The sequence below is a fragment of the Sinohyriopsis cumingii genome, chromosome 3, assembly GCF_028554795.1.
Source record: "Sinohyriopsis cumingii isolate HCF-2022 chromosome 3, ASM2855479v2, whole genome shotgun sequence".
Taxonomy (NCBI): Eukaryota; Metazoa; Mollusca; class Bivalvia; order Unionida; family Unionidae; genus Sinohyriopsis; species Sinohyriopsis cumingii.
Window position 1 is genome coordinate 13,142,592 of NC_142963.1, and position 27,271 is coordinate 13,169,862.

The window sequence follows — 27,271 nt, forward strand, 5'->3', positions numbered from 1 at the left end:
CAATAACTGCCTCACATGATAAGATTACAACCAATCTTAATGTTTGTTACAAAGACTCGCAAAACATTTTTATTATGAAGTATTAATTGTATCTGTAAATTTAAAAAATAAAGATTACAGACATCTTTATGTCATGCTTATCAGCCATCCTTTTTATTTTATATGAATTTTAAACAAATATTTAATGAACAACTTTAGGCTATCCATAGACAGCCACAATGTGATATCTATGTCTAGCTATTTGCCAATGCTATTAACCTGGTAGCTGTTCAGGGCCTCTCCTGCAATTCCAGCCCTCAGGTAAACTTCGCCCAACACTTCACTGACATAGAACAGATTTAAGTAATTGCCAGCAGCACCCGTCAAGTAGTATCTGAACACATTGTTAGGGGCCTGAAAAAAGCACAAAAATAAAGGTGAGATCTGAGCACATTGTTAGGGGTCTGAAACCCAACAAAAATACAGGTAGTATCTGAGCACATTGTTAGGTGCCTGAAAAAGCCCCAAAATAAAGGCAGTATCTGAACACAATGTTAGGGGCCTGAAAAAGCACAAACATAAAGGTGAGATCTGAGCACATTGTTAGGGGCCTGAAAAAGCACAAAAATATAGGTAGTATCTGAACACATTGTTAGGGGCCTGAAAAAAGCCCAAAAATAAAGGCAGTATCTGAACACAATGTTAGGGGCCTGAAAAAGCCCCAAAATAAAGGCAGTATCTGAACACATTGTTAGGGGCCTGAAAAAGCACAAACATAAAGGTGAGATCTGAGCACATTGTTAGGGGCCTGAAAAAGCACAAAAATATAGGTAGTATCTGAACACATTGTTAGGGGCCTGAAAAAAGCCCAAAAATAAAGGCAGTATCTGAACACATTGTCAGGGGCTGAAAAAGCACAAACATAAAGGTATTATCTGAACACATTATTATGGGCCTGAGAAAAGCACAAAATATATGTAGTATCTGAACACATTGTTAGGGGCCTGAAAATATATGATCCTAATAGTTAATATATATATTTATGTCTATTTAATTTTTAATGTTAGTTTGCTGTTTCTCCATGATTATATATCATGCATAATTGTATTTTGTATTTGATCTTAGTCCAAAATTAAGTTTACTGTGTTCCTGACTAGGGACATTGATTTTGTAAACAACATAATACATAGCTAATTTTCCTCTGTTAGAACAGATTAACTATTAGGATCATTATAAATGGAGGATAATCTTAATCTGAGTCTATGACATTGGTAATTCCTCCATGGAAAACCCTGGTGTACCTGATGTTTACCATGTATGTCCCCCATGGAAAACCCTGGTGTACCTGATGTTTACCATGTTCTTTATTATAATTTAATACTAAACCTTATCTTGTTGACAACTTAGAACATTCTAGAAATGGGTTTTTGACCCTCATCCTGGTTCTATTTTTGTGTCTTACTTTATTAAATAACATTGTTTACTTGAAAAATTCCTCATTCTTGCCTTGATATCTTGAAGCAGAATCAACCTTATTGTTGTGGAGAGTTTTAATTTGGGTGGATTTATTTACTGAAATTATTATTCATTGGAGGTACAAAGTGCTAATCAATGATATTATTGGAGAGAAACATTAATTTGGAATTTTAGCTAATTCAGAAAAGGGTATTATTTTACTACATTATTGTGATACATCAAAAAAAGACTCAGTACATCATCACACTCGAGGCTATTGGCCATTACCATGTTTGAGACTACAGGCACATCATCACATTCAATATTGAAACTTATTTGGTATAACACTGGACTTCAGATGGAACTTTATATATTTGGACTTATGATAAAGTTTTAGGACTATTTGATATTTGATTCACAATACTGTAAGGTCTTTTTAAATTTTCACTTTGTACTCTAGGGAAATAAATTATTTGTTGAATTTCACCAAGCTTGTTGGTTTTCACTCTTTTCTGTTATTTTGTTTAAAGCCATAGAGTGATAATAATATAAATATCCAAGTAGTATCTGAACATATCATTGGGGGCCTTAAAAAACACAAATATATATATGAACATATCATTGGGGGCCTTAAAAAACACAAATATATATATGAACATATCGTTGGGGGCCTTAAAAAACACAAATATATATATGAACAAGATGCCAAAGTGAGCCCAACTGGGCTGACTTAGTCCTGCCCAGCAATTTTTAAAGCCACACCATTTCATGTAATTGTAACCATATCAGACCAGTTTGCGGACCATAAGCTGCTCATTCCTGAAAAATGCAATACCATGAAATCTGAGTTAGTCAGATGCTTTCTGTCAGGTCAATGGCAGCCATGTTAGAAGGCAAATGGTGCAGATGTACAAAACTGAACTGGCTTCATGCTAGAAAGCTTCTGAACAAATTTATTGGACAGTTTCTTTTAAAAAGTAGTTAAAAAGTTTATCTATTTTTAGTAAGTGTACATATGTTTGAAGGCAGACTGACACTGTTTCTATAAAATTTAAAAGGCTGTAATGCCCTGATGCTTTCTATCAAATGTGGCCAAATTCTGCTAAGTGGATAATGAAAAAAGTTGCCAAGAGATTATTTCCATTTCCAATGTCCATATTCTGCATGAGAACACACTTTCAAGAATTATATGCCAGTATGCTTTCTGTCAAATTTAGTCAAATTCTGTTCAGCACATGTAGATAAACTGATTTGAAGTTGTTGTGTTTTGGTGTAATTATATTATTTGCATGAACTTACACAATTTTGACATCAGAACCTTTTCTTTACAATCTCGTATAACTCTGTTGTGTAGTTTTTGAGAAGTTGCTTAAAGGTTTGTCAATTTTTAGTAATGGAGGTTTGATGGATGACTGACATCTTTTGTATAATTTCAAAAGGGTTTTATACCTGGATGACTCCTGTTAAATGTCATCAAAACTGGTCAAGTGGTTTTAAACCTGGATGACTCCTATGAAATGTCAAAAACTGGTCTAGTGGTTTCTAAGAAGCAAAAATAAACCAGTTGATTCTAGTATGTCAGCTTATGTATGCAGGGTAATGGCTAAGTTGCCCTTCAGTCATATTAATGCATAAGCCAAGTTGGCCTTCAGTTAGAAAAAGGCATCAGCTAGCTGTCCATCAGTCAGATAAAGGCATCAGCTAAGTCGGCCTTCAGTCAGATAAAGGCATCAGCTAAGTCGGCCTTCAGTTAGATAAAGGCATCAGCTAAGTTGACCTTCAGTTAGATAAAGGCATCAGCTAAGTTGACCTTCAGTTAAAGGTATAAGCTAAGTTGGCCATCAGGAACATAAAGGCATCAACTATGTTGGCCATCAGACATATAAAGGCATCAGCTAAGTTGACCTTCAGTTAGATAAAGGCATCAGCTAGCTGTCCATCAGTCAGAAAAAGGCATCAGCTAAGTCGGCCTTCAGTTAGATAAAGGCATCAGATAAGTTGACCTTCAGTTAAAGGTATAAGCTAAGTTGGCCATCAGGAACATAAAGGCATCAACTATGTTGGCCATCAGACATATAAAGGCATCAGCTAAGTTGACCTTCAGTTAGATAAAGGCATCAGCTAGCTGTCCATCAGTCAGATAAAGGCATCAGCTAAGTCGGCCTTCAGTTAGATAAAGGCATCAGCTAAGTTGACCTTCAGTTAAAGGTATAAGCTAAGTTGGCCATCAGGAACATAAAGGCATCAACTATGTTGGCCATCAGACATATAAAGGCATCAGCTAAGTTGGTCTTCAGATAGATAAAGGCATCAGCTAAGTTGGCCATCAGAAAGATAAGGGCATCACCTAAGTTGGCTTTCAGGCAAATAAGGCATTGCCTAAGTTGGCCATCAGGCAGATAAAGGCATCACCTAAGTTGGTCTTCAGTTAGATAAAGACATAAGCTAAGCTGGCTGTCAGGCAGAAAAATGCATCAGATAAGCTGGCCATAAGAGCGATAAGGGCATCAGCTAAGCTGACCATCAGAGAGAAAAGTGCATCAGCTAAGTTGGCCATCAGGCAGAAAATGCATCAGCTTAGTTGGCCATCAGAGAGATAAGGGCATCAGCTAAGTTGGCCATCAGAGAGATAAGGGCATAAGCTAAGCTGACTGTCAGGCAGATAAAGGTATCAGCTAAGTTGGTATCCATGCATATAAAGGCATAAATGGTTTGCTTGTTCACAAGTCAAAATACTTAGCTCTATAAAAATTATCAACAAAGTACTTTCATCCATGCATTTGAATTAATATATTTTAAATTCCTGACACATTTAAGACCACTGAATTACATTTAAAAGGTACTGTAGTGGTCTGATCTGTGAGACAATGACCTAGAAAACAGGTACTGTAGTGGTCTGATCTGTGAGACAAAGACCTAGAAAATGTCTCAAGGGCACACAAGGTTAAATAATACTTTGACATGCACACCAACAAAGATTAGGGCTGAGAATAGGCTAGTATGAAGTATTTGCACTGCACAAAAGAGACAACTTTTAAGGCCAATTACATGTATTAATAACTACATGCTCATAGATAAGCCATTTGAGAAAGACCATGTTTATCTGCTGATTGTCTGATTTGATTGATGCATTGATTTATCTTCATTATCAATGAAACATGGTTGGCTTGTTTTCTATATCAAATATCAGGACTTTATTAACCAGGCATGCAGATTCACTAAATTAAACAGGCATGAGGACTCACTAAATTAACCAGGCATGTGGAATCACTAAATGGATAAATAATGTAAAGATGAGTCAACAGGAGATACAAATCAGCCTGAAAATGCTACATTACTAGATCATACAAGAAAATGCTACATCACTAGATCATACAAGAAAATGCTACATCACTAGATCATACAAACCCGATTCACATGACTCTGAAATTCCTACGAGCTAACATGACATTACATTTTCAGCCTCCGACCAAGGCATAATTCATATATTCAAAGCTAGATATCAGAAACACCTACTGCAGACAGTGTTACTCTGTTGTCCTGTGGATTTCAAAAGCATGGTCAATGATGACATTTGGTACAATCTAGCATGGTCAACGATGACATTTGGTACAATCTAGCATGGTCAACAATGACATTTGGTACAATCTAGCATGGTCAACGATGACATTTGGTACAATCTAGCATGGTCAATGATGACATTTGGTACAATCTAGCATGGTCAATGATGACATTTGGTACAATCTAGCATGGTTAACAATAACATTTGGTACAAACTAGAAATGCTTTAAAGTTGCAAGCTTCCCTATTAATGCTGACAATGATAATGTCAGTGAGGATGGCAACAGGGATAATATTCCCTTGGCCTGATTGATAATGTCATAGCAACAGGGATAATATTCCCTTGGTCTGATTGATAATGTCATGGCAACAGGGATAATATTCCCTTGGTCTAATTGATAATGTCATAGCAACAGGGATAATATTCCCTTGGTCTGATTGATAATGTCATGGCAACAGGGATAATATTCCCTTGGTCTGATTGATAATGTCATGGCAACAGGGATAATATTCCCTTGGCCTGATTGATAATGTCATGGCAACAGGGATAATATTCCCTTGGCCTGATTGATAATGTCATGGCAACAGGGATAATATTCCCTTGGTCTGATTGATAATGTCATGGCAACAGGGATAATATTCCCTTGGCCTGATTGATAATGTCATGGCAACAGGGATAATATTCCCTTGGCCTGATTGATAATGTCATAGCAACAGGGATAATATTCCCTTGGCCTGATTGATAATGTCATGGAAACAGGGATAATATTCCCTTTGCCTGATTGACTCCACTGACTGAGAGTGTGAGCTTGAGTAGCTATTTTGTGAAAGCAAAAAAGCTGGTGATGGAAGAGATGAATATGATGATGATAATGTTATGTTCTGAGCCACCGGGCAGTGATATGATATACTGCAAAATTCTCAATCTTGTAAAGAGACTGACGAAGAACTTTGTGATTGAAAAGGATGACAGTTATTTGGCTACATCATAACAAATGGTCACATGCCACATTAGTTAAAGGATGATGTAAGAAACAACAGACAACTCTCCATGCCTTCTTCAAGCCAGGCTGGGAATATTATGGAGTATTTAAATACGGTGGAGTATCATTCATAATTGCAGTGGACTTGTTGTAAAGTTATAAAAGTACTGTATCTCATTTCTCAGATGTTTTCTTTGACTAGGACTATATTTCTCAGTGGTGAAACTGTATTTATTCATGTGACAGGAAATGATTTTCAGTAGGAATGCATATTGTTCAAATATAGAAGTAACAGCACTGCTAATTTTGTGCATTTTTACATACACAGACACTGATACTCTCTCTCTCTCTCTCTCTCTCACACACACACAAGTACTCAAGTTGAGACTTTGTTTCTTTACAACTGCATAAACCTCAGCAAACCAAAACTTCTTACACACACTCACACTAATAACCATATATAACAAAACACCCATATTCAAGCCCCATTTTCAGTAGCAAAGTTTCAGTATGGCTCAGATGTCACAAAACTGAGTGCTCCAAATCTGCCAAAATGGTATGATCATGTGACCTTACTTTTGTATCTGAATCTGTGGCTGTCAGAGTGTAGACTGGCACTTGGACATTGTGGGTCTCAAAGATGGTGGTAATAAAGTTGTCTTGTAACCACTGTGGTGCAAATTCATTTCTCTGGACATTAATAGTAAGCACTGCATCTTGCAAACAGGGGATGAAACCAGAGTCTGACGCACGCACTCTCAACTGAAAAGAGATGAAAAGAAGAAATAATCTTTCTTTAAATCAAAGCTTTGTAATAATAACAAATGTTATTAATAGTTTGACTTCAATGTTGTGAGGCAATCTTGAAAGTAAATTGATCTATCTATTACCCATTTACTGACAGCTATCTATATTTATAAATCTAAATGTTATCTATATTTAAATCCATCTTGTTAAGTAATCTATTTGAAACTGACAACCACTGATTTGACAGATAAAAACATGATTCATTAATTAGTTTCACCAACTGTCTAAATTTGAAAGGCTGTGTTTTCTTTATTATTGCCTTTGATCCTGAGCTGTGGAGTGGGTTGGCTGTTGGCTGTTTTTGCTGCTGCCTATTGACAACACCATCAGCTAATTTACCTGATGATTAATTAGTGTAAACAAAATGGTTTCAAAAAGCCAAATGGTTGCACTACTCAATCACCAGTTTTTGAATACATGTAAAAAATTTCATTACTTTACATCCCAACTTGAACTTTTTACTTTTTGTCCTCCTTTATATCAAATTGTTTGATGTCTGGAAACTATTTTAACTATTTAAAATTTTAAATAATTAGGATAATATTAAATTAAAAAAATTGGAGGGTGTGATGGTTAACTATGGTAATTAAGAAATATGAAATTAAAATTGTTCATTAAAGAGAATGACAAAAATTTCAAGAAAATAAAAAAAATACTTACAGTATATGCAAAAGCACTGTCTGATCGAAGATTGTTGTTGCTAGCAATCAGAATGAATCCTCTCGTTGGATCGATGCTGAACATGGTGGTAGCAACACCATCTCCAACAATGCTGTACTGTATGGTACTGAACTTACCCTACAATGAAAGGATTTATTGATTGCAACAATGTACAGAAATTACAGAAAAAGACATTTATAATGAAGTGCCTGAGATCCATTAAATAAATATAATGACATCCTTCATACCTGAATTTATCCTAGCTACTTGCCATGCTACACTGAAGTTGGATGAGAAATCTAGTCAATAACCTACTTGCCATGTTACACTGAAGTTGGATGAGAAATTTAGTCAATAACCTACTTGCCATGTTTCACTGAACTTGGATGAGAAATCTAGTCAATAACCTACTTGCCATGTTTCACTGAACTTGGATGAGAAATCTAGTTAATAACCTACTTGCCATGTTACACTGAAGTTGGATGAGAAATCTAGTCAATAACCTACTTGCCATGTTACACTGAAGTTGGATGAGAAATCTAGTCAATAACCTACTTGCCATGTTACACTGAAGTTGGATGAGAAATCTAGTCAATAACCTACTTGCCATGCTACACTGAAGTTGGATGAGAAATCTAGTCAATAGCCTACTTGCCATGCTACACTGAAGTTGGATGAGAAATCTAGTCAATAACCTACTTGCCATGTTACACTGAAGTTGGATGAGAAATCTAGTCAATAACCTACTTGCCATGTTACACTGAAGTTGGATGAGAAATCTAGTCAATAACCTACTTGCCATGTTACACTGAAGTTGGATGAGAAATCTAGTCAATAACCTACTTGCCATGTTTCACTGAACTTGGATGAGAAATCTAGTCAATAGCCTACTTGCCATGCTACACTGAAGTTGGATGAGAAATCTAGTCAATAACCTACTTGCCATGTTACACTGAAGTTGGATGAGAAATCTAGTCAATAACCTACTTGCCATGCTACACTGAAGTTGGATGAGAAATCTAGTCAATAGCCTACTTGCCATGCTACACTGAAGTTGGATGAGAAATCTAGTCAATAACCTACTTGCCATGTTACACTGAAGTTGGATGAGAAATCTAGTCAATAACCTACTTGCCATGTTACACTGAAGTTGGATGAGAAATCTAGTCAATAACCTACTTGCCATGTTACACTGAAGTTGGATGAGAAATCTAGTCAATAACCTACTTGCCATGTTTCACTGAACTTGGATGAGAAATCTAGTCAATAACCTACTTGCCATGTTTCACTGAACTTGGATGAGAAATCTAGTCAATAACCTACTTGCCATGTTACACTGAAGTTGGATGAGAAATCTAGTCAATAACCTACTTGCCATGTTACACTGAAGTTGGATGAGAAATCTAGTCAATAACCTACTTGCCATGTTTCACTGAACTTGGATGAGAAATCTAGTTAATAACCTACTTGCCATGTTACACTGAAGTTGGATGAGAAATCTAGTCAATAACCTACTTGCCATGTTACACTGAAGTTGGATGAGAAATCTAGTCAATAACCTACTTGCCATGTTACACTGAAGTTGGATGAGAAATCTAGTCAATAACCTACTTGCCATGCTACACTGAAGTTGGATGAGAAATCTAGTCAATAGCCTACTTGCCATGCTACACTGAAGTTGGATGAGAAATCTAGTCAATAACCTACTTGCCATGTTACACTGAAGTTGGATGAGAAATCTAGTCAATAACCTACTTGCCATGCTACACTGAAGTTGGATGAGAAATCTAGTCAATAGCCTACTTGCCATGCTACACTGAAGTTGGATGAGAAATCTAGTCAATAACCTACTTGCCATGCTACACTGAAGTTGGATGAGAAATCTAGTCAATAGCCTACTTGCCATGCTACACTGAAGTTGGATGAGAAATCTAGTCAATAACCTACTTGCCATGTTACAGTGAACTTGGATGAAAAATCTAGTCAATAACCTACTTGCCATGTCACACTGAGCTTGGATGAGAAAATGTAGTCTCATACTGTACCAATCAGATGCAAATTATCTCATCAATATCTGTAGATCTCACTTATTATAAAACCTGCCCAAGTCCATGATAATATACGTTTACTTACCAAACTGGAAAAATCCAATAAAAGTTTGATCTACAGAGAGGTAACTAGTTCAGCATATCAGATACAAGATTATCTAACAAATAATTAGAGATCATGTGAATAATCAAATCTAACCAATGTCCTGATGATATCAGCCTGCTGCCAAAGTTTCATAAAAAAAATATGAAAAATAGTCCACAGTGGTAAAAAAAAAAATTTCAGCAAATCCAGTGTATTGTCATTTAATATGCATACTCAGGAATGCAGTCTACAGAGTTATACAGTCTACTCAGGAATAAAATCTGCTCACATATTAAGAATATCAGCATTTATTTCAAATTTGGAAGAAGTAAGATTGGAAATATGACCCTTTGAATGGCAAAAAGACCAGCTGAAATCATGCAAGATTGGAAATACAACCCTCTGAATGGCAAAAAGACTAGCTGAAATCATGCAAGATTGGACATATGACCCTCTGAATGGCAAAAAGACCAGCTGAAATCATGCAAGATATAAATCAATAAGATCCTTTGATATAAGACTTTATTTCAAGTTTGATCACTATCAGATCATAAGTATGGCTTCCAGAGTTGTAATAAGCCAATCTGATTAACAGAATGGGTCTCTCTTAAAATATAAAGTACTCAAAGTTGCCATCTGAGGTTGGCTTGCTTTGTAATAAAATAATCCTTTTATTATCATTTTTTTAAAAATGTTGGCTTAAAAGTACTCAAAGTTGCCATCTGAGGTTGGCTTGCTTTATAATAAAGTAATATTCTTTTGTCTTTGATGTGATGTGATTTGGATTTTTAACATAGCTTTAACAATTTTTCAGTCATATTGCTATGATGTCTGCAGTGTGGCAGTTTATAGTAATGTCTAGCACTGGGGCATCATGCCACAGACATGTAGCATGATGTTCCACCCAGTCGCAATATAATGACACCAGGCCAACAAGTCCTAACACTAATCTCTTAATGCTGAGTGCCAAGCAAGGCAGCTGTTAGTATCATTTATGTAAGTCTTTGGTATGACTTGGCCCGGGTTTGAACCCACGACCTCCCACATCCGAGGTGGACACTCTAACCACTAGGCCTCTGGAGCAGTCTCTTTGTCTTTGATGTCCTGTTGGTAAGTTCAAACAATGAGTTTACTCCTCATTGCAGTTGTATTTATTCACCACCTGGGCTTCTATTTGCTTGGCATCAAAAGTTATAATTAAATCAAATGGGCACTGGTGTTTTGGGGTAAATAGTACACACAGCAATAACTTGTTTTAATAATACTTGCTGTAAACATGCTAGTGAAAAGATTGTCATTTGCACTCAAGTGAATGTATTTTCAAATAATGATTTTTATTTGCACGAGATACTGTCATATAGTTGACCTGCAATATAATTCAGTCTTGGAAATTTGGCACCTAACACCATCTCATGCGTGAAAAGCAGTTGTGTTCAAGCAATTGGATGATTGGTTCCCTCTCGTTTGTGATTTTGTCAGATCCAGTTTTCAGTTGGATAACATATTCAAACCTTTGAGTATAACCAAACATGATTTGTTTCTCAATGTTCACATCAATGAACAATGCGCCATGTGTTATCAGACAAGTGACACACACTACGGCATTGATGCCTAAGCTACAGACAAGTGACATACACTACAGCATGGATGTCTAAGCTACAATCAGACAAGTGACATACACTACAGCATGGATGCCTAAGCTACAATCAGACAAGTGACATACACTACAGCATGGATGCCTAAGCTACAATCAGACAAGTGACATACACTACAGTTACATGCTATTAAATCAGCACAGGGAAGGGTTAATGAGCAAGTAACCTCATGTGAAATAGCAATTCAGACAGACTCCCAAATATCAACAGTATCAGATGCTCAGACACAGACAATCCCAGTACCAGCCAAAAGAAAATGTAAAATGACCATGCAAATAAAAACTGATGCCCAAAGTAATCCTGCATTGCAGACAACAGTATCCCCCTCTCAGTCATGTGACACACCTGCAACAGCAATAAGTGTACATCCATGGCCCGCAGTTCAAACAAGTCTGTTACCTTCACCAACAACTGCATTTCCCAGTGCTCAGACAAATGTGTCAGAATCAACAACAGTAGTTCACACAACTGAAACACCAATTTCAGCACCCTTTCCTCCAAGATATGTGTCTGAAATACAATCCAGAGTCCAACACACGACATCACAAGCCAGAAAAGATAGGACTCTAATAATTGGCTCCTCAATTTTGAAAAGTATAATACCAAGGAGACTTTTTAAAACAGATGTACAGACTTTAAGAGGTGCAAAAATCAACAACATCACTGACAGAATAATGAACAGTGACCTAACCAAATACAAACAAATTATTATTTTAGTAGGTGGAAATGATGCCTGTGAGGGAAGGTCACTAAATCAACTCAAAACAGATTTTGAAAGTTTATTGTATGCTGCTAGATATTGCAGCCCAAATACATGTAAATTAATGATATCGGGACTACCTCCTCGTGTGGACACCAAGGCCAAAGAAATAAATGATCTGATAATTGACTTATGTGAAGATTTCAACCTACAGTACATTCCACAATACAAATCTTTCTTCATTCAGAATCAGGATGTCAACCTTAGTCTCTACCACAGAGACAAAATTCATCTAAGCAGAAAAGGAACCTCTCAGCTACTGAGAAATATTAACATGTATGCCCCTATTTTCAAGCACTTTAATGAAGAGTGTTGTCTTAACTGTGGAGAAACTGGGCACTTGACACAGGTATGCCATCATGGCAAACAGATCGAGTGTTTTAGGTGCCATAAATATGGACACAAACAAAGACTTTGTCCATCAATGTATACATATTAGGAAGCTGGCAAAGAGGAGAATGCCAACGCTTCATTTACAAAAAAACTAAATGTACCCAGTGGGACTCTTGACTCTAACTATTCAATGGACACTATTGTAGATACAAATGTAAATGGATTTTCAGGGTTTGTATGTGACTTTGAAGATGCTAATATATATGAACATTTAAATATAGAAATAGGATGTCAGAATGATAAAAGCAGTATGGAGACAATCTCAGTGAGTACCCCATTGCATGATGACATACATGTAATTGATATGAAACTAAATACAAAAGGTTTTAACATAGGTCACTTAAATGTACAAGGTATAGTGGGAAAGATAGACCAGATTAAGTTAATGTTGTCTTCCATGGAAAATAATATACATGTTTTAGGACTCACTGAAACCAAATTAAATGCTAACCACAATGATGATCTATTTCACTGTCAAGGCTATAATAAACCATTTCGTAGGGACAGAGAGACAGCAGGGGGGGGTCTTGTTGTATACATTAGGGAAGATGTAAATGTAAAAAGACGACTTGACTTGGAGTCACATGAAATTGAGAGTATCTGGGTGGAAATTTTTCAAAATAATGCAAAATCTTTCCTAGCTGGTTTCATTTATAGACCACCTTCCTCCAAAGCATTTTGGAATGATAACTTTTTGAAACAAATAGAAAGTGTTCTAGCACAGGAGAAAGAAACATATATACTCGGAGATATAAATAAGGACCTTCTCAATACTCAAATAAGGAACAACTGGATGGAATTTATTGAATCATTAGGCCTAGACCAGCTGGTAAATGAGCCTACAAGGGTAACAGAAAAATCAAGCACTCTTATTGATCACATTTATACTAACCTACCAGACAATGTGGCTTGTGTTAATGTACCAAATGTTGGTCTTAGTGACCACTATCCTACTTTTTTGACAAGAAAGGTTAAATGCAAGAAAAATAAGAAAAATACACATAAAACGATCACTTACAGATCGTTCAAAACTTTTAATGAAGAACAATTTCTCAATGACCTATATAAAGTTCCATGGAGTATGATCCAAAATTTGGATGACATAGATGAAGCCATGAGGGTGTGGACTGACTTATTTATGGATGTAGTATCTAAGCATGCACCACTGAAAGTACATCGAGTAAAGACTGATTTTCAACCTAATTGGCTTACTACTGAAATCCTAGATGCTATGAAAACACGAGACAAATTCAAGGCTATGGAAAACCATGCACAATATAAAGTATGGAGAAATAAAATAACAAGTATGATCAAAAAAGCTAAAAAAACTTATTATCAATCATTACTTGAAAACAAAAAGAGCAACACAAACTCCATTTGGAAAGTCTTCAATGAACTCACTGGAGGAACGCACAAAAAACAGACAAATAAAATTCACTCACTTCTGGTAAATGACACCATAGTCACTGATGAAACTGACATTGCAAATGTTTTCAATGATTTTTTCATCAACATTACCACAAAGTTAAAAGAGCCAGTGATAGAAAACAACTTTAATGAACTGAAAAAGTTCTGCAGCAGTAAAATCTCAAAGGAGGTATGTATCTCTATCCCACCAGTGTCAAAAAACTTTGTTAAAAAATGTCTCAGTGAACTTGATACCAAGAAAGCTACAGGACTTGATCAGATTGGTCCACGACTCATTAAATCTTCTGCCTTTGCTATTGTAGATAGCATAACATTCATAATTAATTTAAGTATTGCAACCTCATCTGTCCCCAAAATATGGAAAACTGCAAAAGTAACTCCTATTCACAAATCTGGTTCTAAGGATGATGCTGATAACTACCGACCAATTTCAATACTACCAAACTTGTCAAAATTGATTGAAAAACATGTCCATGACTCATTCATGTCATATTTAACCAAACACTTGCTGTTACACCCTAATCAATCGGGCTTTAGACAGAACCATTCCTGTGAGACTGCCTTGATCTCCCTAACTGATAAATGGCTTCAAGCACTTGACCAAGGTAGAATAATAGGAACTGTATTTGTAGATTTCAGGAAAGCTTTTCACATGGTGGATCATGAAATCCTTTTGAAGAAACTGAAAATCTACCAGTGTGATGAAAGAACAATTAGATGGTTTACTTCGTACTTAAATGAGAGAACACAACATGTTTACATAAATAATGTTCCGTCTGAACCTGAAACAATTAGATATGGAGTACCACAAGGCTCAATTCTAGGTCCACTACTATTCATTTTATTTATTAATGACCTACCACTTTTACTAAGAGACTCAATATCATCTACAGATCTCTATGCAGATGACACAACATTGTCAGACATCCAAAACACAAAGCATGAGCTCGAAATTTCTTTACAGAATGCACTAAACAAACTGGAAAACTGGTGCACATGTAATGGCATGGTGGTAAATACTGGTAAAACTAAAATATTACTTATCTCAACACGGCAAAGAAGGACAAATCTTGATAGTGATGAACTATGTCTGACATGGAAGGATACAAATCTGCAAATAGTCTGTCATGATAGGCTACTTGGTGTTCTGGTAGATAATAACCTATCATGGACTGAACATATCAAACATACCAGTAAAAAAGTCAATTCAAGTTTATGGCTTCTCAGTAGGATAAGACATTTTCTCCCTGAAAGGCACAGGAAACTATTTTATAACAGTTACATACAACCCTATTTGGACTACTGTAGTACAGTATGGGGTAATTCAAATGATAAAAACATAGCAAAGCTGGCACATCTTCAAAAAAGAGCATTTGGGCTAATATCAATCCAGAAAGAAAGCAAGGAAAGTTTAGCTGGTAGGTTAAAAATATTACCTATTAAAGACCGAATCTGTTTGAGAAAAGCCAAATTAATGTACAGGATATCTCAGAATAGTGCTCCTGAATATTTACAATCACTATTCCAGTATAGGCTACCTGGTAATACTCCCCACCTGCGATCCATGTCTACCAAACAGTATAAAATTCCCAAACCAAATAAGGAGTTATTTAAAAAAAGTTTCCAATACTCTGGAACTCTGCTCTGGAATAGTATTCCAGCTGAGATTAGAAATGCCCACTCTATTTCCTTCTCCCAAACCCAATATATTCAGTGGCTTCAGAGATGCAGCTTAAATAAATAAATTCCTTTGTATGAGGGCCTCAAGGTAGATTAGTTTTTAGCTAATTGTGTTACCCTCTTTAAATAAGGTCATTATTATTTTTTTATTATTATTTACTACAGCATGGATGCCTAAGCTACAATCAGACAAGTGACATACACTACAGCATGGATGCCTAAGCTACAATCAGACAAGTGACATACACTACAGTATGGATGCCTAAGCTACATATATGGAGTTGATGGATATATTTTAGTCTATGCTCATGATGAAAAGAAAGGAATAAATGATAACAATACAAGGTTATTTTCCTTCATTTTATTACTAAGCAAGCATTTTCTTTATTTATATTTTTGGAAAAGGGAGAGGGGGTGAAATTCAACACAATTTTATTTTGTTTCTTATTTCTTGGGACATATGACCGAGGTGAATAAAACTTTCACCATAAATTCTGGTACAGGATTTTTTAAAATTTTTTTGTATCCCAATATATATGGTAAATACAGTATATTGAGTCAATCAATACTTCTGGGACAGAGTGTATATATTGAGTAAATACATATGGGACAGAGTATATATTGAGTCAATCAATACATAAACTACAGAGTGTATATGTTGAGTCAATCAATACATATAGGACAGAGTGTATATTTTGAGTCAATCAAAGTGATTGTTACAGCACCTGCCTTGTAAATAATGCTGACACCAGTGGAAAAGTGATTGTTACAACACCTGCCTTGCAAATAATGCTGACACCAGTGGAAAAGTGATTGTTACAACACCTGCCGTGCAAATAATACTGACACTTATGGAAAAGTGATTGTTACAACACCTGCCTTGTGAATAAGTGTTTCATATTACTTTTGTGAGCTATGTGCAAGCTGTAATTATGTATGACTATAATTTTAATGATTATTTTTCATGCAGTTATAGATACATCTTGACTATTATCGTAATGTACATTGGTCAAGTGGTCATCTTGCCACCAATACAATAGCTATTTATACTTTACCAATAGGTCAAGTCCAACTAGCAAACACATAATGTGCTAGCAGATCAGGGTCTATGTTGTTTGTTCTACTTATTACTTATAATAAACTGAATAGACCAAGATCTGCTAGAGCATTAAACGATGATAGATATGGGTCTTTGCAGGTGCAGATGGAATCAATTCACAATCAAATATATGTATACAGCAAATTTCTCAACACAAGTTTTTACTAAAAATAATGTATATATTTCAACAAAGGTTTTGCACAATGGAACCAAATGGTTTATATACATCCACAATGGAAAAGTGTGCAGAAAGTTTGTACAGTACTAAAATTTAGGTTTTCTGAAATAGACCATCTTCAAACAGTGTTTTCAAATACATTTTGAAACAGAAAGTCATATAACTTGAATGATAATCAAAAATTAAACATCTTCAAGCATAAAATAAAAAAATGGCAACCTGAAAAATCCTAAATGTTAAAATTTACTGCTTGCCAGCTGAGAACAATGTCAATATTTTATTACTTACAGAGGGGTCATTGTCGGTAGCAGAGACATTGAAGATGTTAGTTCCTGAATTGAGAAACTGCAAAATGGTGATGTTGGCTGGTAGGTTGTTGAAGACAGGACAATTCAGGTTACGGATCACTGTAATATTTACAATAGCATCCTGCAGACTGTACAATTGTGGAGTTCCTAAATCATACGCCCGTACTGTCAGCTGTAATAAATAGGAAACAACTGCAGAATAATATTGTACTCATGATGCTAAAATAAATAGATCTAACATTGCATTTACATCCTTTGTAATCATAGTCCTTCAAATTTATAACATTAACAACAGTGAATTTCTACCAATGAGACAATTATGCTGTCTTCAAGCAACAATTCATTTTCCATTATCATAATACCAAGAGACCAAAGTGTGCCTGACAGCACATTCCTAGCTGATATTTACCCAGAATGCATATGGCAGTTGACATGTGGGTTAGTATCAACCTGTAAAGATTTTACAATTTTTGTAAATGGATACTCAGCATCATTAGTGCTGTAATTTTTTGCTTTTAGTAACAGTGGTTATTTTTGAAGAGAGATCAGTTGTTGAAAGGTCTTCATGGCCTAATGCTATCAAGTTTTGTCAATTTTTAATGAGAGGTTTTTGAGAAATCATTTACAAATTTTACATTTTTAGCAATGGTGGCCACATATGAAGGTAGATTAGCAAAATTTGTAGTGTTCTAACTCTAGGTCTTAAAATATGTAACAGAGGAAGTAAAACTAACAATTTAAAAATAAACGTCTACACATATTTTATTTCCCTGAAACACAAAAGTAAAAACTCAAAAGACACTTATAGTATTGTGAAATAAATTTTACAATTCTAAAAATTCTAACACATGTCCGAGAATACAGAATGTTCTGAATTAATTGCAACAAATTTTGTATTTCATAATACAGCACTAGTCTTGATTGTGGTGATATACCAATCATGCTATCCTGAATGTCTTTGAAAGAATTCAAACAAATCACAAAATAATGTTTTATCCCAGTCAATGAGCACTAGTAATTCCAATGAATGAATTAAATAAATAATTTTTCAAGAATAACTATACCTAAATTGTTTTATAAATTCTGAAAACAAATGGATTCCAGAGACATATCTTAAGATATGAATTAATTATTTATCATTTTCATGGACAATTCTGCTCACATTTAAACAAGGTTAGGCCCTGAACTCAAATTTTACAAAGCATCTTGTTTAAGACTTACAATCATGACAAAAGTCATGTATGTAAAATCTTTCTACAACTCAACCACAAACAAAAAGGAAGCACATGATATTGATAAACATAACAATAGAAGGCACATGATATTGATAAACATAATAGAAGGCACATGATATTGATAAACATAATAGAAGGCACATGATATAGATAAACATAATAGAAGGCACATGATATTGATAAACATAACTATAGAAGGTGCATGATATAGATAAACATAATAGAAGGCACATTATATAGATAAACATAACAATAAAAGGCACATGATATAGATAAACATAACAATAAAAGGCACATGATATTGATAAACATAACAATAAAAGGCACATTATATAGATAAACATAATAGAAGGCACATTATATAGATAAACATAACAACAGAAGGCACATGATATAGATAAACATAACAATAAAAGGCACATTATATTGATAAACATAACATTAGAAGGCACATGATATAGATAAACATAATAGAAGGCACATGATATAGATAAATATAACAATAGAAGGCACATGATATTGATAAACATAACAATAGAAGGCACATGATATAGATAAATATAACAATAGAAGGCACATGATATTGATAAACATAACAATAGAAAGCACATGATATAGATACACATAATAGAAGGCACATGATATAGATAAATATAACAATAGAAGGCCTTCATGACAGGATACTATCGTGTCAAATATGACTTAAATTCTACTAAGTGATTTAAATGAGGAAGCTATTGATGTTGTGGGTTAACACCATGTTTCTGAACATGATAGGCTATACATTGTATAACAGGTGGAGGAAGACCCCAGGAATACTCCATTTAGAACCACTAACCTATGGGAAGCTACTAGCAAGGTTTCTGACACGCACACTGGCCAAGCCGAAAACTTGAACCATGCAGACAGAGATGAGATGGCAATGATCGGTAAAGGTGAGCACTTTGGACCACTCGGCTAACTGGGGCCCCCAAAGGAGGAATTTATTCAAAAACTTTAGTAATAGTGGACATATTTTAAGATGGATAGAAATAAGTTGTACCAAACTGAAAACCCTCAATTCAGAATGCTTTCTATTAAATGTGGCCAAATTATGTTGTTTAAATGTTTAACTATATTAATAATTGTGCCAAAATAGCATTGCCTGTACAGACATGAAAGGTCTTCATGTTAGATGCTTTTCAACAAGTTTTGTCAGATTTGAATTAAGCAGTTTTGGAGTAGAAGTCATTTAAAGTTTTTGTTATTTTAGTTAATATTGGTCAGCATAGTTTGCAAAATCCCTCTATGCCAGAATGATTTCTGTTATATCTGGTCAAATTCTGTCAGATCTGGTCAAATTCTGTCAGATTTGGTCAAATTCTGTCAGATCTAGTCATATTCTGTCAGATCTAGTCAAATCCTATCAGATCTGATAAAATTCTGTCAAATCTGGTCAAATTCTGGTCAGTGATTTTTCAGAAAAAGTTATTTAAAGGCATTTTGTTTTTTTATTAAGGATGGCCATTTTTGGCAGCAGACTGATATCATTTTACAAATTTGAAAGGTCATCATGCCATTCAATCTTCCAGTAACAATGCTCCCTGTCTAACTTGAAATGTCTTCCAGTAACAATGCTCCCTGTCAAACTTGAAATGTCTTCCTGTAACAATGCTTCCTGTCAAACTTGAAAGGTCATCCTGTAACAATGCTCCCTGTCTAACTTGAAAGGTCATCCTGTAACAATGCTCCCTGTTGAACTTGAAATGTCTTCCAGTAACAATGCTCCCTGCTGAACTTTAAATGTCTTCCTGTAACAATGCTTCCTGTCAAACTTGAAAGGTCATCCTTTAACATTGCTCCCTGTCTAACTTGAAAGGTCTTCCAGTAACAATGCTCCCTGTTGAACTTGAAATGTCTTTCTGTAACAATGCTCCCTGTCAAACTTGAAATGTCCTCCTGTAACAATGCTCCCTGTCAACCTTGAAAGGTCATCCTGTAACAATGCTCCCTGTCAAACTTGAAAGGTCATCCTGTAACAATGTTCCCTGTCAAACTTAAAAGGTCTTCCTGCAACATTGCTCCCTGTCAAACTTGATTAAATTCTATTGCACATTTATAGAGAAAATGTTTAAAGGATTTTCATATTTTTAGTAACAGTAGCAAAATTTAACATCAGATTGGCATCATTTGTGCAAATTTGCAAGACCTTCATATCCGGATGTTTTGTGTATAATTGGTTTGGAGAAGAAGTTTAAAATAGCAAGCATGATCCATGACTTACACTGAGCTGTACCACAGCCTGGGCTGTATCACAGCTTGTGGTGTACCACAGTATGGGCTGTACCACAGCTTACATGGTTTATGGCCAAAAGAACAAACTTTTAAGTAATTATGTCAAAAATAACAAAATACCATTAACTCACAAATTGATATGAACTTTTTTTAATAACAGACTGACTGCTCCAGTGGCATAAGTGGGTAGAGCATCTGCCTCTGATGTGGGATATCACAGGTTCAAACCCTGGCTGAGTCATACCAAAGACTTACAAAAATGGCACTAACAGCTGCCTCACTTAGCACTCAGTATTAAGATTTTAGTCTTACGACTGGTCTCTCTGGAGTCAGGATAAAGTGACTGGGTGGGACATGATGCAGCATGATGCTTCAGTGCATGACATCACTATAAACTGCCACACTGCAGACATCATTGCAGTATTACTCAAATTGTTAAAGCTAAGTTAAATATCCCCAAAACATACACCCACACTAATTTTCTTGAACATACTAACATTTACTATGAAATTTTCTGTCTTCTATATGGAGCTTTGAATTTTTCCTGCAGTTATCAGGAACAAAGTGTATACCAGTTTGACTTACTCTTTACTAAGTATACTAATTTGACTTACCCTGTAATGAGTTTACCAATTTGACTTACCCTGTAGTGAGTTTACCAATTTGACTTACCCTGTACTGAGTATATCTATCTAACTTACCCTGTACTGAGTTTACCAATTTGACTTTCCCTGTACTGAGTATGCCAATTTGACTAACCCTGTACTGAGTTAACCAATGTGACTTACCCTGTACTGAGTTTACCAATTTGACTAACCCTGAACTGAATATACCAATCTGACTTACCAAGTACTGAGTTTAATAATTTGACTTACCCTGTACTGAGTTTGATCAGTGATGTCTGTCATGAGAGATTTTTTCACATAGATGACTCCATCTGTCTCAAACACTCCCAGGTAGGTGGGAGCCGAGCCCGTGCCTGTTACCTCATACCTGACAATATTATTGGGAGCCTGAAAGAAATAATTACACAACACATTAAAAACACAAATAATTACACAACACATTCACAATACAAATAATTACACAACACTTTCACAACACAAACAGTTACACAACACATTCACAACACAAATAATTACACAACACATTCACAACACAAATAATTACACAACACATTCACAACACAAATAATTACACAACACATTCACAACACAAATAATTACACAACACATTCACAACACAAATACAACAACTCAACTAAATATACAGTCATACTTATATATATGCTTAATATATGCATGAGAAGCAGAGCCTCCTTTTCCCCACAAATAAAATAGCACACAAACGGTTCTACAATAAGCAAAAATCTTGAACATGGACTCCCGTGAAATGGACAGATGAGAATATTTTCAATATTATTTTTTTTTAAGTCAATAGAAGTGCCAAGAAGAGGTTATGAAGAATATGAAGGAAATTATTTGGTGAGAGAAAAATCAGGAGGAAAGCGTACCCAGCCAGGATCATCAAAATTCTGGTGAGTATCTTTGTCATTCTTGATTATTTCAGTGGAAGTTATATGTATATTTTATTGGTTTTTATGTCATCAAATTAGTTTTAACCAAACTAATGAGGAATGATTTTTTCAGACTAAATTTAGACTTGCTTTTTGAATTTTTGAAAATCACTAAGCATTATTCAGCTTCGTTATTCTAAATCATATCCCCCCCTTTCAATCTCGATACAAGACATAGTACTGCATCTACTATAGGAATTTAGATGTTCGGTATCATTTTCTGTTTAGTGACATCACTATTTCTATGATCTCAGGTAATTTGGTAAAATGAAAAGAACTAAATTAGTTAATGTGTCAAAATGTACATTAGAAAACAGATGCAAAAACATTGTGATGAAACCAGAAGCGACATGCAACATGCCGAGTCAGAGTAGATGCATTGCAACATTAGGGCCTATACAACAGAAATCTGATGTTCTATCAATAGAAAATGGTGAAACTTTGTGTGAAAGCATGAAATAACCATATCTGTACTAAAAATATACAGACAGATAAGGATATTTAGTGTAACAATGTTCAAAAATTTTGGTCATATTTATTGATAAGACATGAGACTCCTGTGACTATACCTATTGGCTAGTCAGCGTCATTTAAAATAAAAAGGCAATGAAACTAGTGACAAAATTCTCCAAATAAAATAAATGCTCAGCAAGTTGAATATAAAGTGTAAGAGATTAAATAATTTTGAGTTGGATCATAATTGTTCCAGTAAATAAAGTGGGGGTACAATAAAATTGTGTTAAAAGCTGAAGACAATGTTGATCAGAGGTTATCTGTAATTAACTAACTTTATCGATCTTACAGATCAGACAGCAGAAAAGTAAAATAATTAGAGGATGAAGTTTGTAGGCTAAGAAAGAAAATGTGAAAACTGGAGGATCCTTAATCAAGATGGAAGAGATATTAAGTAGTGACTGTTGACAGACATTAGGTAGTGACTGTTGAGAGACATTAAGTAATGACTGTTGTGAGACTTTAAGTAGTGACAGTTGAGAGACATTAAGTAGTGACTGTTGTGAGACATTAAGTAGTGACTGTTGAGAGACATTAAGTCGTGACTGTTGTGAGACATTAAGTAGTGACTGTTGTGAGACTTTAAGTAGTGACTGTTGAGAGACTTTAAGTACTGACTGTTGTGAGACATTAAGTAGTGACTGTTGTGAGACTTTAAGTAGTGACTGTTGAGAGACATTAAGTAATTAAGTAGTGACTGTTGAGAGACATTAAGCAGTGACTGTTGTGAGACATTAAGTAGTGACTGTTGAGAGACATTAAGTAGTGACTGTTGTGAGACATTAAGTAGTGACTGTTGAGAGACATTAAGTAGTGACTGTTGTGAGACTTTAAGTAGTGACTGTTGAGAGACATTAAGTAGTGAATGTTGTGAGACATTAAGTAGTGACTGTTGAGAGACATTAAGTAGTGACTGTTGAGAGACATTAAGTAGTGACTGTTGTGAGACATTAAGTAGTGACTGTTGAGAGACATTAAGTAACTAAGTAGTGACTGTTGAGAGACATTAAGTAGTGACTGTTTTGAGACATTAGTGACTGTTGTGAGACTTTAAGTAGTGACTGTTGAGAGACATTAAGTAATTAAGTAGTGACTGTTGAAAGGCATTAAGTAGTGACTGTTGAGAGACATTAAGCAGTGACTGTTGTGAGACATTAAGTAGTGACTGTTGAGAGACATTAAGTAGTGACTGTTGAGAGGCATTAAGTAGTGACTGTTGAGAGACATTAAGTAGTGACTGTTGTGAGACATTAAGTAGTGACTGTTGAGAGACATTAAGCAGTGACTGTTGTGAGACATTAAGTAGTGACTGTTGAGAGACATTAAGTAGTGACTGTTGTGAGACATTAAGTAGTGAATGTTGTGAGACTTTAAGTAGTGACTGTTGAGAGACATTAAGTAATTAAGTAGTGACTGTTGAGAGACATTAAGTAGTGAATGTTGTGAGACATTAAGTAGTGACTGTTGAGAGACATTAAGTAGTGACTGTTGAGAGACATTAAGTAGTGACTGTTGAGAGACATTAAGTAGTGACAGTGACTATTGAGAGACATTAAGTACTGACTGTTGAGAGACATTAAGTAGTGAATGTTTTGAGACATTAAGTAGTGACTGTTGAGAGGCATTAAGTAGTGACTGTTGAGAGACATTAAGTAGTGACTGTTGTGAGACATTAAGTAGTGACTGTTGAGAGACATTAAGCAGTGACTGTTGTGAGACATTAAGTAGTGACTGTTGAGAGACATTAAGTAGTGACTGTTGTGAGACATTAAGTAGTGAATGTTGTGAGACTTTAAGTAGTGACTGTTGAGAGACATTAAGTAATTAAGTAGTGACTGTTGAGAGACATTAAGTAGTGAATGTTGTGAGACATTAAGTAGTGACTGTTGAGAGACATTAAGTAGTGACTGTTGAGAGACATTAAGTAGTGACTGTTGAGAGACATTAAGTAGTGACAGTGACTGTTGAGAGACATTAAGTACTGACTGTTGAGAGACATTAAGTAGTGAATGTTTTGAGACATTAAGTAGTGACTGTTGTGAGACATTAAGTAGTGACTGTCGCATCAATATAAAAGGTTAAAATAGTGATCAGATGTAATAGCTCCAGTTGCAGACGGAGACATTCAGCAGTGACAATGAGCGGGATTAGATTAAATTATTGGCCCTGAAAATCTTCACAAAAGAAAAGTTTTCCGACAGATCAATCTCAGGGAAAAAGATTGGTAAAGTCAGGAGAAACCCCAAAACAGCCCCTTGATGACAAAAGTTAAATATGCTTGAACACAAATGCTACAATATCTCTTGAAGAATTTTCAATGAAAAATTAAAGAACATACAAAGAGTGTTTCAAAGAGTAAAAAAATAAGAATATTGAATGTCAATTTACATGTTCTTTGTTGCATATTAGAAATTTATCTGAAATTAAAGACCATTTTTAAGATAATATATTGCATTTTATACTGTTTTAAAACCCCACCTCTAATGTTATTTCATGATTCAGGAGGAAATATTACTATAGGTATTTGTCTCAATATTACTTTATGTATTTGTGTCAATATTACTATCGGTATTTGTGTCAATATTACTATAGGCATTTGTGTCAATATTACTATAGGCATTTGTGTCAATATTACTATAGGCATTTGTGTCAATATTACTATAGGCATTTGTGTCAATATTACTATAGGTATTTGTGTCAATATTACTACAGGCATTTGTGTCAATATTACTATAGGTATTTGTGGCAATATTATTATAGGTATTTGTGTCAATATTACTATAGGTATTTGTGGCAATATTACTATAGGTATTTGTGTCAATATTACTATAGGCATTTGTGTCAATATTACTATAGGTATTTGTGGCAATATTATTATAGGTATTTGTGTCAATATTACTATAGGTATTTGTGTCAATATTACTACAGGCATTTGTGTCAATATTACTATAGGCATTTGTGTCAATATTACTATAGGTATTTGTGTCAATATTACTATAGGTATTTGTGGCAATATTACTATAGGTATTTGTGGCAATATTACTATAGGTATTTGTGGCAATATTACTATAGGCATTTGTGTCAATATTACTATAGGCATTTGTGGCAATATTACTATAGGCATTTGTGTCAATATTACTATAGGTATTTGTGTCAATATTACTATAGGCATTTGTGGCAATATTACTATAGGCATTTGTGGCAATATTACTATAGGCATTTGTGGCAATATTACTATAGGTATTTGTGTCAATATTACTATAGGCATTTGTGGCAATATTACTATAGGTATTTGTGTCAATATTACTATAGGTATTTGTGTCAATATTACTATAGGTATTTGTGTCAATATTACTATAGGCATTTGTGTCAATATTACTATAGGCATTTGTGGCAATATTACTATAGGTATTTGTGTCAATATTACTATAGGCATTTGTGTCAATATTACTATAGGTATTTGTGTCAATATTACTATAGGTATTTGTGGCAATATTACTATAGGCATTTGTGTCAATATTACTATAGGTATTTGTGTCAATATTACTATAGGTATTTGTGTCAATATTACTATAGGCATTTGTGTCAATATTACTATAGGTATTTGTGGCAATATTATTATAGGTATTTGTGTCAATATTACTATAGGCATTTGTGTCAATATTACTATAGGCATTTGTGGCAATATTACTATAGGTATTTGTGTCAATATTACTATAGGTATTTGTGGCAATATTACTATAGGCATTTGTGGCAATATTACTATAGGCATTTGTGTCAATATTACTATAGGCATTTGTGTCAATATTACTATAGGTATTTGTGGCAATATTACTATAGGCATTTGTGGCAATATTACTATAGGCATTTGTGGCAATATTACTATAGGTATTTGTGGCAATATTACTATAGGTATTTGTGGCAATATTATTATAGGCATTTGTGAGTTCATCAGATAGTCATAGTTCATGAGGAGTCTTGAATCATTAATGAGAAACTTTGTTCATCACAGTTCATGAATATGTTCATGCACTTGTTCATGAATAATGATGACCCGATTAGTGAACTTTTATGAAATGTTCATGAATTCAGTTGATGAATATGTTATGAACTGTTCAAGAACAGTTTGTGAAGTGTTGGTTCATGCTGACCATTTTTAGTTCATGCACATTCATGAATAGTTCATGAACCTTTTAATGAACTTTCATGAATGGTTCAAGAACTCAGTTCATGACTAATTCTTTAACAGTTCATACCAGTTCATGATTTGTTCGTGATCATTTCACAGGGGTGCTGGAGAAAGTTCCAAACTAAATTCCCACCTGTTCTCTTGTGTTCACTGAAAAGATTGGATTTTGTGCTTTCCTAACAGGTCACTCAGTTTAGTAATTCTAAATTGAAATTTTTTACAATCCCTAAAGAAACATGACCAATATTTTCAATGTGAAATAAACTATTTCAACTCTTCATTATGATCAATCAATAATTTGACATGTCACAAGCCAGATCTAAGCAATCAGAGCAATGTCAAGTCACAAGCCAGGTCTAAGCAATCAGAGCAATGTCAAGTCACAAGCCAGGTCTAAGCAATCAG

General features: G+C 34.8%; 1 protein-coding gene across 1 annotated transcript in view; it reads right to left on the reverse strand.

Annotated features, from left to right (window-relative positions):
- Nucleotides 1–27,271, reverse strand: part of LOC149802467 (uncharacterized) — a 512,180-nt gene that overhangs the window by 347,657 nt on the left and 137,252 nt on the right. The window contains exons 35-39 of the mRNA XM_089951513.1: nt 21,464–21,601; nt 17,060–17,251; nt 7,446–7,583; nt 6,555–6,740; nt 259–393 (exon numbers count right to left, since the gene is read on the reverse strand). Of these exons, the coding sequence (XP_089807639.1) occupies nt 259–393; nt 6,555–6,740; nt 7,446–7,583; nt 17,060–17,251; nt 21,464–21,601 (789 nt within the window). The remainder of the gene's footprint in view (nt 1–258; nt 394–6,554; nt 6,741–7,445; nt 7,584–17,059; nt 17,252–21,463; nt 21,602–27,271) is intronic.